The sequence below is a fragment of the Mustelus asterias genome, chromosome 11, assembly GCF_964213995.1.
Source record: "Mustelus asterias chromosome 11, sMusAst1.hap1.1, whole genome shotgun sequence".
In the NCBI taxonomy this organism is placed as follows: domain Eukaryota; kingdom Metazoa; phylum Chordata; class Chondrichthyes; order Carcharhiniformes; family Triakidae; genus Mustelus; species Mustelus asterias.
In genome coordinates, this window is record NC_135811.1 from 69345216 (window position 1) to 69358697 (window position 13482).

Below are 13482 nucleotides of genomic sequence, written 5' to 3' on the forward strand. Positions count from 1 at the left end.
CTGATAACCTCAGGCACCTAGAGCTGGCAGTGATCATAGCATGATTGAATTTTACCTTCAGTAGGAGGGAGAGAAAAGTGTGTTCAAGGCTAGTATTTTAAACGTACGGGCAATTGTGAGGGCATGAAAGTGGTGCGAGCTAAAGTGAACTGGCACATGAGTTTAAGGAATGGATCCATGGAGATGCAGTGGCAGACATTTAAAGGGATATTTGAGAATGCACATTCCCATGAGAGAGAGAACATCGATGGGAAGGGCCACCTCAACTTGGTGGAAGCAGAGAAGTGATATTGAATAAATTATTGGATCTGTGGGCAAACAAATCCTTGGATCTAGATGGACAACACCTGAGACTCTTGGAAAAAAGTGGTGAGGGAGATGTGTTGGTTTTAATTTTCCAAAATTCCCTACATTCAAGGAAGATTCCATTAGATTGGAAATCCGTTTATTCTAAAAGGGAGGGAGACAAAGCAGGAAACGACAGGGCAGTTGGCCTAATATCTGTCATAGGGCAAATGTTAAACTATTATTAAATGTTACAGCAGGGAGGGCACTTTGAAAACTTTAAGGCAATTGGGCAGAGTCTGAATGATTTTGTGGAAGGAAAATCATGTTTACCAATTGGAGCACTTTTGAAGGAGTCACATGTTCTATGGATAAAGGGGAACCAGTGGATGTACTGTACATAGATTTCCAGGAGGCATTTGATAAGGTGCTGCATCATCGGTTATTGCGGAAAATAAAAGCTAATGGTGAAGAGAGTGACATATTGCCATGGATAGAAGATTGGTTAGTTGATAGGAAACAGAGGGTTGACATAAATGGGTTATTTTCAGGCAGGCAAGATGCGACAAGTGGTGTGCTGGGCCCTCAACCTTTTACAATGTATTTAAATATCTTGGATGAAGGGGCAGGTGGTCTGGTTGCTAAATTTCCTGATTGGAAAGTAAGTTGAGAAGTGGACATTAGGAGGCTACAGTGGGATGCAGATAACAAGTGTGTGGGCAAAGATCTGGCAAATGGAGTATAATGTGGGCCAATGTGAAATGGTCCATTTTCACAGGATGAATGAAAATGAAACATTATCCAAATGGTGAGAGAGTGTAGAGCTCTGAGGTGCAGAGGGATCTGAGTACGTGAATCACAAAAGGCGAATATGCAGGTACCAAAAGTAATTGGGAAAGCTAATAGAATGTTATTTTAGTGCGAGGGGAATTGGTTACAGGAGGTTATGCTTTAGTTGTACAGAGCATTGGTGATACCACATCTGGAGGACTCTAATGGTCTTATTTACGGAAATATGTAAATGCATTAAAGCAGTTCAGAGAAGATCCACTGGACTGATAACTGGAATGGGTGGATTGTCCTATGAGGAAAGGCTTGTCAGGCTAGGCCTGTATCTACTGGAGTTCAGAAGAGTAAGAGGTGACTTGATTGAAACCTTTAAGATCCTGAGGGGTCTTGACAGGGTGGATGTGGAGAGGATGTTTCCTTGTGTGGAGAATCTAAAGCATGGTTCTTGCGACTTAAGACAGATGAGGCAAATCTTTTTGAGAGTATGGAGCTCTTCAGAACAGAATCTTTGAGTATTTTAAAGACAGCTGGATAGGTTCTTGATTAACAAGGGGTGAAAGGTTATTGGAGGTAGGCAGAAAATGGGGTTGAGGTTACAATCAGTTCAGCCATGTTATTGAATGATGAACAGGCTCATGGGGTAGAGTGGCTTACTCCTCCTAACTTGTATGTATGATCTTGTGTGTGTAGATAACTTTGTGTAGTCCCAGTGAGATCAAAAATGAAATGGGTATTCTTCTCCAGTTATCGCTGTCAGCTTTCAGATCTGGTACACACTCACCTCGGGCTCACTGGTTTCATCTCAATGTGTGTTTGTGAATGTCAGTATATCCCATCATTCCAATGAGCATTATCACAGGCATTGCACTTCAGACCAGGATTCCCATGGGTCATGGAAAAGTCAGCAAATGTGTCAATGACTTTTCCCAGAGTTAATGATGTATTCATGGCATATCTGAAACAAAAGGTGGTTATGAAATATTTTAATTTGGCCGTGGAAAAGTTTTATTTTTTTAAAGATGATGGAATCCTGTTTTAGCTAACACCCAAAACTAATACCCTTCAACCTGTTCTCGTGGTTCACATTGATGATAAAGATCCCATAGTTTTCTGAACATTTTCGTTGAGGAACACCAGTTTCACCTCATTGTTTCTGGGATCCTCTCTTTGCTTTGCTTGCTTTGTTTACAGAATTGGGAATAAAGCAGCTAAGTGCATATGTAATATTTTGGGATGATCGAGTGCAATAGAAATAAAATATATTTTGCCCCTTCAAGTAGCAGTATTTCAGTCATCCTTGGATTCTGCTGAATGTTGCATTCCTTCAGAATAAGATTTTTTTTGCCTGATCCCCTCTTGCCCCACCTCCTAAATGGGTTGGAGCTGCCTGAAAGAGCACTGTGGAAATAGCTGATGTAACTTGGGGATTTAGAAGTACTGGGGAAATTAGTCAGCATTACCATTCCTATTCTCTCACTTGTGATGTCCCATGATCAGACAGCTTGCAAAACTCCTGTCAAAGTTTATATGGGAATAATGAGCATGTGGGTGCAATCATGAAATGCAATACAAGTGAGTAGAGGTGGGGGAGAAAGTGAATAAAATTAAAACAGATAGTTGCTACTTTACCACGAGAAGCTTCCTATAGGGACGCAGTTTTGAGAAAGGGATCAAGTACACATGCTAACATGCTACTATTTATGCAGTGGGGTGTTCTGGAGGTTGTAATCAGAGGCCAAAAAAGTTAACGCAGTTAGGACAGGAGGGAATTGAGCAGTGGCTTGTTGTTGAGATGTGGTTTCATAAATGGCATCATCACTTAATCAATCATGTGTACATATTTTATGAACTGCTTTATTTTCCATGACACCTTTTTATGATTTTAATTGTGTAAATACAAGTTTCTAAGTGGTTTTCGAAATGGAAGAGCAATTATTGTCTTGACTAAGTGTGATGCTGAGTTCCTGTTTTTGTGGCTTTGTTGCTTAGAACATGTGGCCTCAGTTAACTTATCAGCTTGGTCGCAGTATCTATAAGATTTCAGGCTTTATAGGAATTATTCAAGTAATTGTTGTGCTCTGCCAACAAATTTTTGAGATGACTGCTTTTTTATCTTTTTGTCAATAAAATCCTGCAGTACAAATTACCAATGGTTGAACACATTTTGTGTACTAAAGAATTAATTTGAATTCTAGTGTTTGGACATTGTTACTTGATAGGGTTGAACTGTTTGAAGGGGGAGAATCAGACCACTGATGATTCAGTTCTGTTTGCACTAAATGTTTGAATTGATGTGCAACTTGAAATAATCATTATCAACAAATGTGAACTGAAAACTAGAAATTTTGCTTGAAACTAATTCGAGATAATGTGAATAAAGATGAATGGTTAATATTGGAGGAGATGTCCGTAAGTGGTTTGTGATCAAGTTGTAAATGTTGTTTTGTTTTTCTTTCAGGCTAGCAGTAGGAGGAGGGAGTGGAGCTGGCCTCTGTGGTTGGAGAGGCCAGTGTGTCTGCGTCCCAGCGCTGCATGGCTGCGATGGCGCCCGCTCTCACAGAAGCGGCAACTGAAGCTCATCATAGGTTCAAACTGGCGACACCATCCTCCTCCCTCTCTCCGTCAGGCACAACAGACAGTGACAATAGCAAGTCCCTTAACAACAATACCAAACGGAAAGCCTTTGCAGACGACCACGGTCTGGATTTCCGGAACAGCTCTCGGAACGAAGATCGCTGCAAGTTGGTATCCCCGTACCGCTGTCTTGATGCAGCATCCCGTCCACCTCTTCCCCCAGAATCAGTGAAACTACAAGGATCTTTCAGCAAGCACGCAGTCATTAAGTCTCATACCATTCTGTCCCATTCATTACTAGACACTGGTGTGATTAGGGCAGAGCTGGTTGGTGGACAACCAGCCTTGGAATTTTCTCCTGGCCTTTTGAAAACAATGAGTACAAGTAGTAGCCAACCTTCACGGCCTTCTCCCCCACAACCACCAGTGAATGGCTTGGCCAAGAAGTCTGCTGTTAATATACGTTCAGATTTTGACCTGAATAGCGCAGAGGTTGCAGAAAAGGCCATTGCTGCAGTGCTGCCACACTTTGGGTCCAAGCAAGTGGAAAATTCTGGCAAATTGGCATCCAACAGTAATACAACAAAAAGGGAAGTGACAGGAGAACGAAGTACCTTGGAAGAACTGAGTACTATCACTGAGGATTTATCCAAAGCGGAGGCTGGCAGGCAGAGGGAGTTTGGAGAAAATGGTATTGTTAAGACTGGGGCTATGTCTTTGACAAAAGGCTCTGCTAGTGGAGTTTCTGAAAATACTGATGAATGTAAGTCTTCTGTTTCAAAGACAAACACCATTGGCATTCGGGATACAGAGCTTCACAGTAGGACGCTGCTGGCTCGGACCAGGCAAAGTGAAATTGAAAGAAGGGCTTGCAGACTTCGGAAACGACTAGAAGTTGTTCAGGCAAAGCAGGTCGAGCGTCATGTTCAGCAACAATTGGGAGGATTTGTGGAGAAAACTGTACCCAAGCTTCCACATTTGGACTGTCTGAAACGCCAGGATGGGTCGTTGCGAAATCCACATTTGGTTTTTGCTTGCAAATCGGATTCTGCCTCATGGAAAGGGTGTGAAAGTGCTTCAGAAACATTGGCAAATTTCTTTAAGAGCAGTTCAGTGTCTAAAGGGCTTGAAAAATTTATTTCAAGCTCTGACTCAAAGCTACGATTCAGCGAGAATGCCTTTGATTCAGATGTTACAGAGAGCAGTTCTGGTGGGGAGTCTGACATTGAAGAGGAATCATTTACCAAAGTGGATACGGAGCAATATCACATACCAATGTGAGTATAGATTGAAATATTTTGACATGAGAGATCTTTGCGCAGGAGTCAAACTGGAAAATGTACTTAAAATATTTCTCTACTTTTCAGACTATTGGTGTTCTGGTCCACTATGAATTTGAATTTTGGTTGTTGCATTTGTATAACTGGTGGAGTTTCTAAAGGCTAAAGTTAAAGCTGGGAGTCAGGGATAAGCTTCACTTTCAAAAAAACAAAATCAGTAGGAAAAAAATGAGCAGTGGGTGACTTCAAGGATGGTAACCAGTATAATTGCTTAATCTGGTTGGGTAACCTATTCCACGCAGTAGCACTGTACAGATCCCCAGTGGGAAACTGCATATTTTGACATCCAAGGATTTGCAGACTGTATGGCAGTAAAATGAGAAGATTTCCTTCACACATGCCAGCAAACTGGTGGTTGGCCTGTCTTGTACAAAAATAACAAAAACTTATTTTTATACTACACCTTAAACATAATATAATATCCAAAGGTACAAAATTACACGACGACCCACAGAAGGTAATATTATAGCTGATTACCAAAAGCTTGGTCAGAGGTGTGTTTGAGGAAGAAGATCTAAAGTCGAAGAACGATATGGAGTGTCCAGGAAGGGAATTTCTGAGCTGGGGGTCCAGGCAGCTGGAGGCACCATCATCTGGTGGACTGATTAAAATCAGGGGTGCTCAAGAAGCCAGAATGATATGAGTGCAGTTATTTCAGTGGCTGTGGCCCATTGTATTAGTTGGATGCAGTCATTTTAACTTTGTCACATGTCTGAGTGACCTGTGCCCTAGCTGTAGCTCATGTTTGCATCCATTTGTGTCTCTGTCCCAAAGGTATGATATAACTATCTTGATTTGAAATTCCGTAATAAACAATATTGTGAACCAACTAAAGCCAGCATCCTAAATTAGAGTTGGTATCATCGAGTCATTTGATTGAGTGTGAGCAACAGGTTATGCTTATTCGTTTCGGCAGTTTTCACAATAGTTACAGTTGAGAAAGTGACAATTCTTTCAGGACTGTGGTTGGATGGCATCAGCCAAACTTTGTTTCACAGATACATTTGTTTCAAAGGGACTAAAATGCAATAAAAGCCCAGGACCTGATGGCCTGCGAGCTCTGACTTTGGAAGAGGGATCTACAGAGACAGTGGATGCCTAGTTTTACAAACAGGGGGAAGGTGGTGATATAGTGGTGTTGTCACTGGACTAGTAATCCAGAGACCTCGCGTAATGCTCTGGAGAACGAGATTCACATGGTGGAATTTGAATTCAATAAAAATCTGAAATTAATCACAAAAATATTGTCAATCGTTGTAAAAAAAAAGAGAAGGAAATTGGCCATCCTTACCTGGTCTGGCCTCCATGTGTCTCCAGGCCCACAGCCATGTGGTTGATCTTTAATTGTCCTCTGAAATGGCCAGTAAGCCATTCAGTTGTATTCAACCACTATGAAGAAAACACACAGGAATGAAACTGGTTGGACAACTCGATGTCGATTTGGGCACCAGAAATGACAATGTCAAACCCAGCCCTGTCGAACATGTCCTGTCCACCATACAAGCATTTGGGAGCTTATGGGGGTTCGCTGAAACATAGACAAGGAAACTTGCTGATTACCATTTAACCACCCTCTGTGATGAGGGAAGCCAGCTCATTGGTGCAAAAGATAAGGCTGAAGCATTTGCAACAGTCTTCAGTCTGAAGTGCTGAGGGCCAGAGGTCACAGCATCACAGATGCCAGTCTTGAGCCAATTCTATTCACTTCACATGATGTCATGAAATGGCTGAAGGCACTGGATCCTGCAAAAGCCACAGGACTTGACAATGTTCCTGTAATAGTACTGAAAACTTGTGCTCCAAAACTTGCTGTGCCCCTAACCAGGCTACTCCAGTACGACTGCAAACACTGGTGTATACTCGGCAATATGAAAAAATCACCAGGTATGACCTCCACACACAGCAGGGCAAATTCAACATGGCCACTTAGACTCCATCAGTCTATTCTCAGTCATCAATAAAGTGATGGAAAGGCTCATCGCTCCTGATCATAAGGAAAATGATCATCAAAAGTGGCATCAAGTGGCACTCACTAACTCAGCAATAACTTGCTCACTGATGCTCAGCTTTGGCTCCTGACCTCATTGCAGTCTTCACTCAAATATAAGTATGAGTTGAATTCCAGACGTGTCTGCCCTTGACATCAAGGCAGCATGTGCTGATGGCACAATGTTCAGTACCATTCAGAATGACTCAGATACTGAATCAGTCACTATCCAAACGCAGCAAGACCTGGACAAAATTCAGGCTTGGTCTGACAAGTGGCAATTAACATTTGTGCCACATGAATGCCAGGCAATGGCCATCTTCAACATGAGAGAATCTAACCATCGCTCCATGACATTCAATGGCATTACCATTGCTGAATCGTGTGTGAGCAACATCCTGGAGGGTTACCATTGACCAGAAACATGAACTGACTAGCCATATAAATAGCAGGTTAGAGGCTAGGAATCCTGTAGTGAGGAACTCTGCTCCTGTCACCCCAAATCCTGTTGTCCATCCGCAGATGTGATGGAATACACTCCACTTGGACAAATGCAGCTCCAACAATACTCAGCTTGATACCATCCAGGAAAAAGCTTGATTGGCAACCCATCCACAAACATTCACTTCTTGCATCAATGACACTTGTGAAAGCAGTGTGTACCATTCAAAAGATGCACTGCAGGACAGTACCTTCCAAACCATGACTGCTGCCACCTAGGACAATCTAATGGCATTTGCTACCAATAAACCTGTTGGACTTTAACCTGGTGTTGTTAAAACTCTTACTGTGTTTACCCCAGTCCAATGCCGGCAGCTCCACACCTAGGACAAGGGCAGAGCACACATGGGAACACCACCGCCTGGTTCCACTTGAAGCCACACCTCTTACTCATTCCTTCATTGTTGTTGGGTCACAATCTTGTAACTCCCTTAGAATTCTGTGGGTGTACTTACACCTCAGGCACTGCAGCAGTTTGAGAAGGCTGCTCACCACTACCTTCTACAGGTCAGTTAGCGATGGGAAATAAATGCTGGCCTAACCAGTGATACCTACAGCCCAGAAATGAATTCTTTAAAAAGTCAGGGTGCTTTTGGAGTCTTGCAGCACAGAAAGAGGCCCTTCAGCCTCGTGTCTGCACAGGCCATCAAGCACCCATCTATTCTAATCCCATTTTCTAGCACTTGAAATGTCATAGCATACAAGGCTACGGATCAAATGCTCATCTAAATACTTGAATGTTGTGAGGACTTTCGCGTCTATCACCATTTCACAGTGAATTTCAGATTCCCACAAAGAAAGTTATGTTTGACTAATTGGGACTTTTTTGAAGATGTAATTATCGCTCATGGAGTTATGAAGTGTTAGTGTGATTGAGGATTGGTTGATGGACAGGAAGCAAAGACTAAGGATAAGTGGGGCATTTTCAAGTTGGCAGGCTGCAAAAAATGGTGTTGCCAGAATCAGTGCTTGGGTCTCCACTGTTTATATCAATAGCTTGTACAGAGTCATGTATCTACGTTTGCTGACCATATGTAATGTCAGGTAGCTTTGAGGAGACCACAGATCTAGACATTGTAAATGAGTGGACAAAAAGATGGCAGATGGAGTGCAGTGTGGGGAAGTTTGATATTCACTGTGGCATTAAGAATAGAAAAGCAGAATATATTTTAAAAAGCATCAAACTTGTAAATGTTGATTTTCGGAGGGACTTGGGTTCTTGTACAAGAAACACAAAGTTAGCATGGCAATTCAGTAAGTAATTAAGAAGGCAAATGGCATGTTGGCCTTAATTGCAAGGAGATTGGAGTATAAGAATAAGAAATTTAGCTAAAATGATACAGGGCTTTAGTGAGACCGCACCTGGAATACTGTGTGCAGTTTTGGTGTCTATTTAAGGAAGATTATGATAGAATTGGAGTTGGTGTAGCAAAGTTTAACTCGAATGAGAGCATTGCCCTATGGTGAGGGGCTTGAGTAAAATGGAGCATTTTTCTCGAGTTGAGAAAAATGAGGGCTTATCTGAAGGCACTGGGTTATTCCCTCCGGCTGTGGAATCTAGAAATTGGGGCACATTCTTAGTATAAGGGGTTGATTATTTGGGACTGAGATGAGATTTCTTCACTTAATTGTGAATCTTCGAAGTTTTATACTCTGAACGGGTTGCAGAAGATCAATTATTGAATACATTCAGAGCTGAGGCAGGCAGATTTTGAGTGTCTCAGTGAATCAAGGAATATGTAGAGCAGGTGTGAAAGTGGAGTTAAGGCTGATGCTCAGCCATGATTGTATTGCATGTCAGAGTAGGCTCAACAGGATGTATGGTCCATTCCTAATATGTTGTTAAAACTGAACCAGCATCTCGTGGGCTTTGTGTGGCACTACAGGTTTGATCTTGATGCACGCTGAGTTAGCCTGTTTGAGCCAAGGTAGTTCATTTGGTTTCAGTCTTCCTTAGTTGGAGGGTTACAAATGGACACAGTTCCCTACACTGACAACTATTCAGAATCTCAGGGTACCATGCTGCTGGGGATGGCTCAATCTCCTCAATTTGTTGGGCAATAACCTATTAATACTTAGTGCTGAAAAAAGCCTGTGTGTTTAAGTTGCTAGAGAGCTGCAGCTGTCACATTGGCAGCCATATTCTTGCATTCGTCACTGTTTTTAGGAATGGTGCAACAACTGGAGGTGGAAAAATCTGAAAGCAATGTACTATCACTGGGTTGCAATCCTGAAATTCCTTACCGGACAACATTGTGCACCTTCAATACAGACTGCAATCATTTAAGAAGACCCCACCACCTGAAGGGCAACTATAGATGGGCAGTAAATGCTGATGATGTCAGTGACGCCCATGTCCCAAGAATCTTTTTCCAAATTCTGGTGTGTTAGTGTCATGGGTTGCAGTTTGTTGCACGGAGATGTGAACAGTGGCCAAGTGGACAGACTGGTGATGGGTATTACATGATGTGGAGATGCCGGCGTTGGACTGGGTATTACAGGCAGAGGTTTTGTGGCAATTTGCAGTTTGCAATTCAGTGTAGTGTAACCTGATATGGATATCTTTTCAAGTTCTCACTTTCACAGTCACCTCATTGCAGTGTTAATATAAGCCTATTTGTGACAATAAGTAAGCTTAAACTTCTGATCATGTGAGAGCATTATACCTTTTACAAAATCACTTTCTATTACTGGACATATTCTCATTCCAGTGAAGCTCTTCTCATGGGTATCTTCAAGTTTATTAAAGATAGGTTTTTTAAAATGCCAGCATGCTTGGGAGTTGTCAGGAAGTGATGACTAATACATGTACGTGGATACTATTTCTGTGTTTTCAGACTTGGGCTATGAATTGTTGGGATGTGACTGCACAATCTTGGGAATGAATAGCAAAGGACACCTTTGGCGTCTCGGTACATTTACAGAGCTGTCTACTGATATGCATGTTGTTCCTCGGACAGGCAGTTCACTATTTTTATTTGTGGAGTTGAAGTAAAGCCCCCAAGTTTCGAGGACCATCTAATTGTGAAAATGGTTGTTTGTGTTTGCTAGGAGGGGAAGTTAGAACAGAATCAATGCAATAATTTGAGCATTCCATTCTTATCCATCCCACCATGTCAAGATACTTGGGGCTTAACAAAGGAATAGACCATTTAACTCCTTGAGCCTCTTCTGCCATTACAAGAGATCACACTGATCTCAGTTACTATTGTCCCATGTGCCTTAATATCTATAATCTCAGATGTAAAATTTACCATGGTTCAGAGACATTTATAGTGCAGAAGGAGGCCATTTGCCCTAACATGCCTGCACCGATCAAAAAAAATCTGAATGTCAGTGATGCCCAAATCCCAAGAATTTTTTTCCAAATTAACATTGCCTCTGGTGTGTTAGTGTCATGGGTTACAGTTTGTTGCACAGAGATGTGAACAGTGGCCAAGTGGACAGACTAGTGATGGGTATTATGGGCAGAAGTTTTGTGGCCATTTTCCAGCGTTCAGCCATAGCCCTGAGGTTAAGGCAGTGCGAGTGAACATCTAAATATTTCTTAAATGTTACAAGAGTCTCTGACTTAACAGCCCTTTCAGGCAGTGATTCCAGACTCCTAACATCCTCTGGATGAAAAAGCTTCTCCTCAACTCCTCTCTCAGCCTTTTACCTCTTAGCTTAAATCTATGCCCCTCTGGTTATTGTCCCCTCAATAAATGGAAAATAATGCCTTCCTATCCACCATATTTATGCCCCTCATAATCTTTTACAGTTCCATTAGGTCCCCTCTGTACCGTGGCTGCTCCATAGCTCAGACCCTCCACCCCAGGCAGCATTACCTGGTAAATCTCCTCAGCACCCTCTCCAGTCCAATCACATTTTCTGTAATATGATCATCCAAACTGCACGCAGTACTCCAGCTGTGGTCAAACCAGTGTTTTATGCAATTCCAGTGCAGCCCCCCTGCTCTTGTATTCTATGCGTCGGTTAATAAAGACAAGTAGCTCATATGCTACCATAACTACCTTATCTACCTGCCCTGCCACTTTCAGGGATCTGAGGATATGCACCTCAAAATCCCTCTGATGTTTAGTACATTGCAGAGTCCCACCATTCATAATGTAATTAATTCTTTGCCTTGTTGGCCCTCCCCAGGTGCGTTACCTCACACTTTTCTGGGTTGAATTCCATTTGCCACTGCTCTGCCCACCTGACCAGTCCGTTGATATTTTCTTGCAGTCTATGGCTATCCTCGCTATTTACTACCCTACCAATTTTTGTCATCTGCGAACTTCTTGATCATACTCCTTTTATTTAAGTCTAAATTATGAATGTACACCACAAATCAAGTCCTCTGTGCGGATCCACAAGAGATGGGTGTGATCCTAAATGACTATTTCTCATCAGTATTTACTGCTGAGAAAGGCATGGATGTTGGGGAAATAAATAGTGATATCTTGAGGAATGTACATATTACAGAGAAGGAGGTGCTAGAAGTCTTAATGCACATCAAGGTAGATAAATCCCCGGGACCTGATGAAGTCTATCCCAGGACGTTGAGGGAGGCTCGGGAGGAAATTGCGGGTCCCCTAACAGAGATATTTGTATCAGCGACAGCCACAGGTGAGGTGTCTGAAGATTGGAGGGTGGTAAATGTTGTGCTTTTGTCTAAGGGCTGCAGGGAAAAGCCTGGGAACTACAGGCCGGTGAGCTGACATCTATCATCAGTAAGTTGTTAGAAGGTATTCTGAGAGACAGGATCCACAGGCATTGAGAGAGGTAAGGATTGATTAGAGACGGTCAGCATGGCTTTGAGTGGAAAATCATGTCTCTGAAATTTGATTGAATGGAGATAAGAGCAGTGCATTGATGTTGCCCACATGAATTTTAGCAAGGCTTTTGACAAGGTATCACATGGTAGGTTGTTGCATAAGATTAAATCTCAGAGGATCAAGAGTGAGGTAGCCAAATGGGTATGAAATTTGCTTGATGATAGAAGACATAAGGTGATTGGTTTTTCAAACTGGAGGCCTGTGACCAGCGGTGTGCTGGGTCCACTGTTATTTGTCATTAATGATTTGGATGAAGATTTTGCAGGCATGGTTAGTAGGTTTGCAGATGACACCAAGATTGGTGGCATAGTGGACAGTGAAGAAGGTTATCTTGGATTGCAACAGGATCTTGATCAATTGGGCCAGTGGGCTGATTAATGGCAGAGGGAATTTAATTTAGATAAATGTGAGGTGATGCATTTTGGTCCATCGAACCAGGGCATGACTTACTCAGTTAATGGTAGGGCATTGGGGAGAGTTCTGGAACAAAGAGATCTAGGGATACAGGTTCATAGCTCCTTGAAAGTGGAGTCACAAGTGGACAGGGTGGTGAAGAAGGCATTCGGCATGCTTGGTTTCATCGGTCAGAACATTGAATCTAGGAGTTGGAATGTCTTGTTAAAGTTGTACAAGACATTGGTAAGGCCACACTTGGAATACTGTGTGCAGTTCTGGTCACCCTATTACAAAAAGGATATTATTAAACTAGAAAGAGTGCAGAAAATATTTACGAGGATGCTACCGGGACTTGATGGTTTGAGTTATAAGGAGAGGCGAGATAGACTGGGACTTTTTTCTCTGGAGCGTAGGAGGCTGAGGGGTGACCTTATAGAGATCGAGGGGAATCTAAAACTAGAGGGCATAGGTTTAAAGTGAGAGGGGAGAGATACAAAAGGGCCCAGGCATTCAATTTTTTCACACACAGGGCGATGAGTGTCTGGAACGAGCTGCCAGAGATGGTAGTAGAGGCGGGTGCAATTTTGTCTTTTAAAAAGCATTTAGACAGTTACATGAGTAAGATGGGTATAGAGGGATATGGGCCAAACATGGGCAATTGGGACTAGCTTAATGTTAAAAAATGGGTGGCGTGGACAAGTTGAGCCACAGGGCATGTTTCCATGCTGTAAACCTCTTTGACTATAACCTGTACCACTCTGGGTCTCATCTTCCTCTCAATACAGTGCTT

General features: G+C 42.4%; 1 protein-coding gene across 3 annotated transcripts in view; it reads left to right on the plus strand.

Annotated features, from left to right (window-relative positions):
- Positions 1-3531: 3531 nt before the first annotated feature.
- Positions 3532-13482, plus strand: part of kansl1b (KAT8 regulatory NSL complex subunit 1b) — a 150960-nt gene continuing 141009 nt past the window's right edge. For 2 of the 3 annotated variants that reach the window (XM_078223700.1, XM_078223701.1), the window contains exon 1: positions 3538-4925. In XM_078223700.1, coding sequence (XP_078079826.1) covers positions 3607-4925 — 1319 coding nt within the window. In that variant the 5' untranslated portion in view covers positions 3538-3606. Of the gene's footprint in view, positions 4926-13482 lie in introns of all 3 variants that reach the window. The other variant, XM_078223702.1, reaches the window with a different exon arrangement.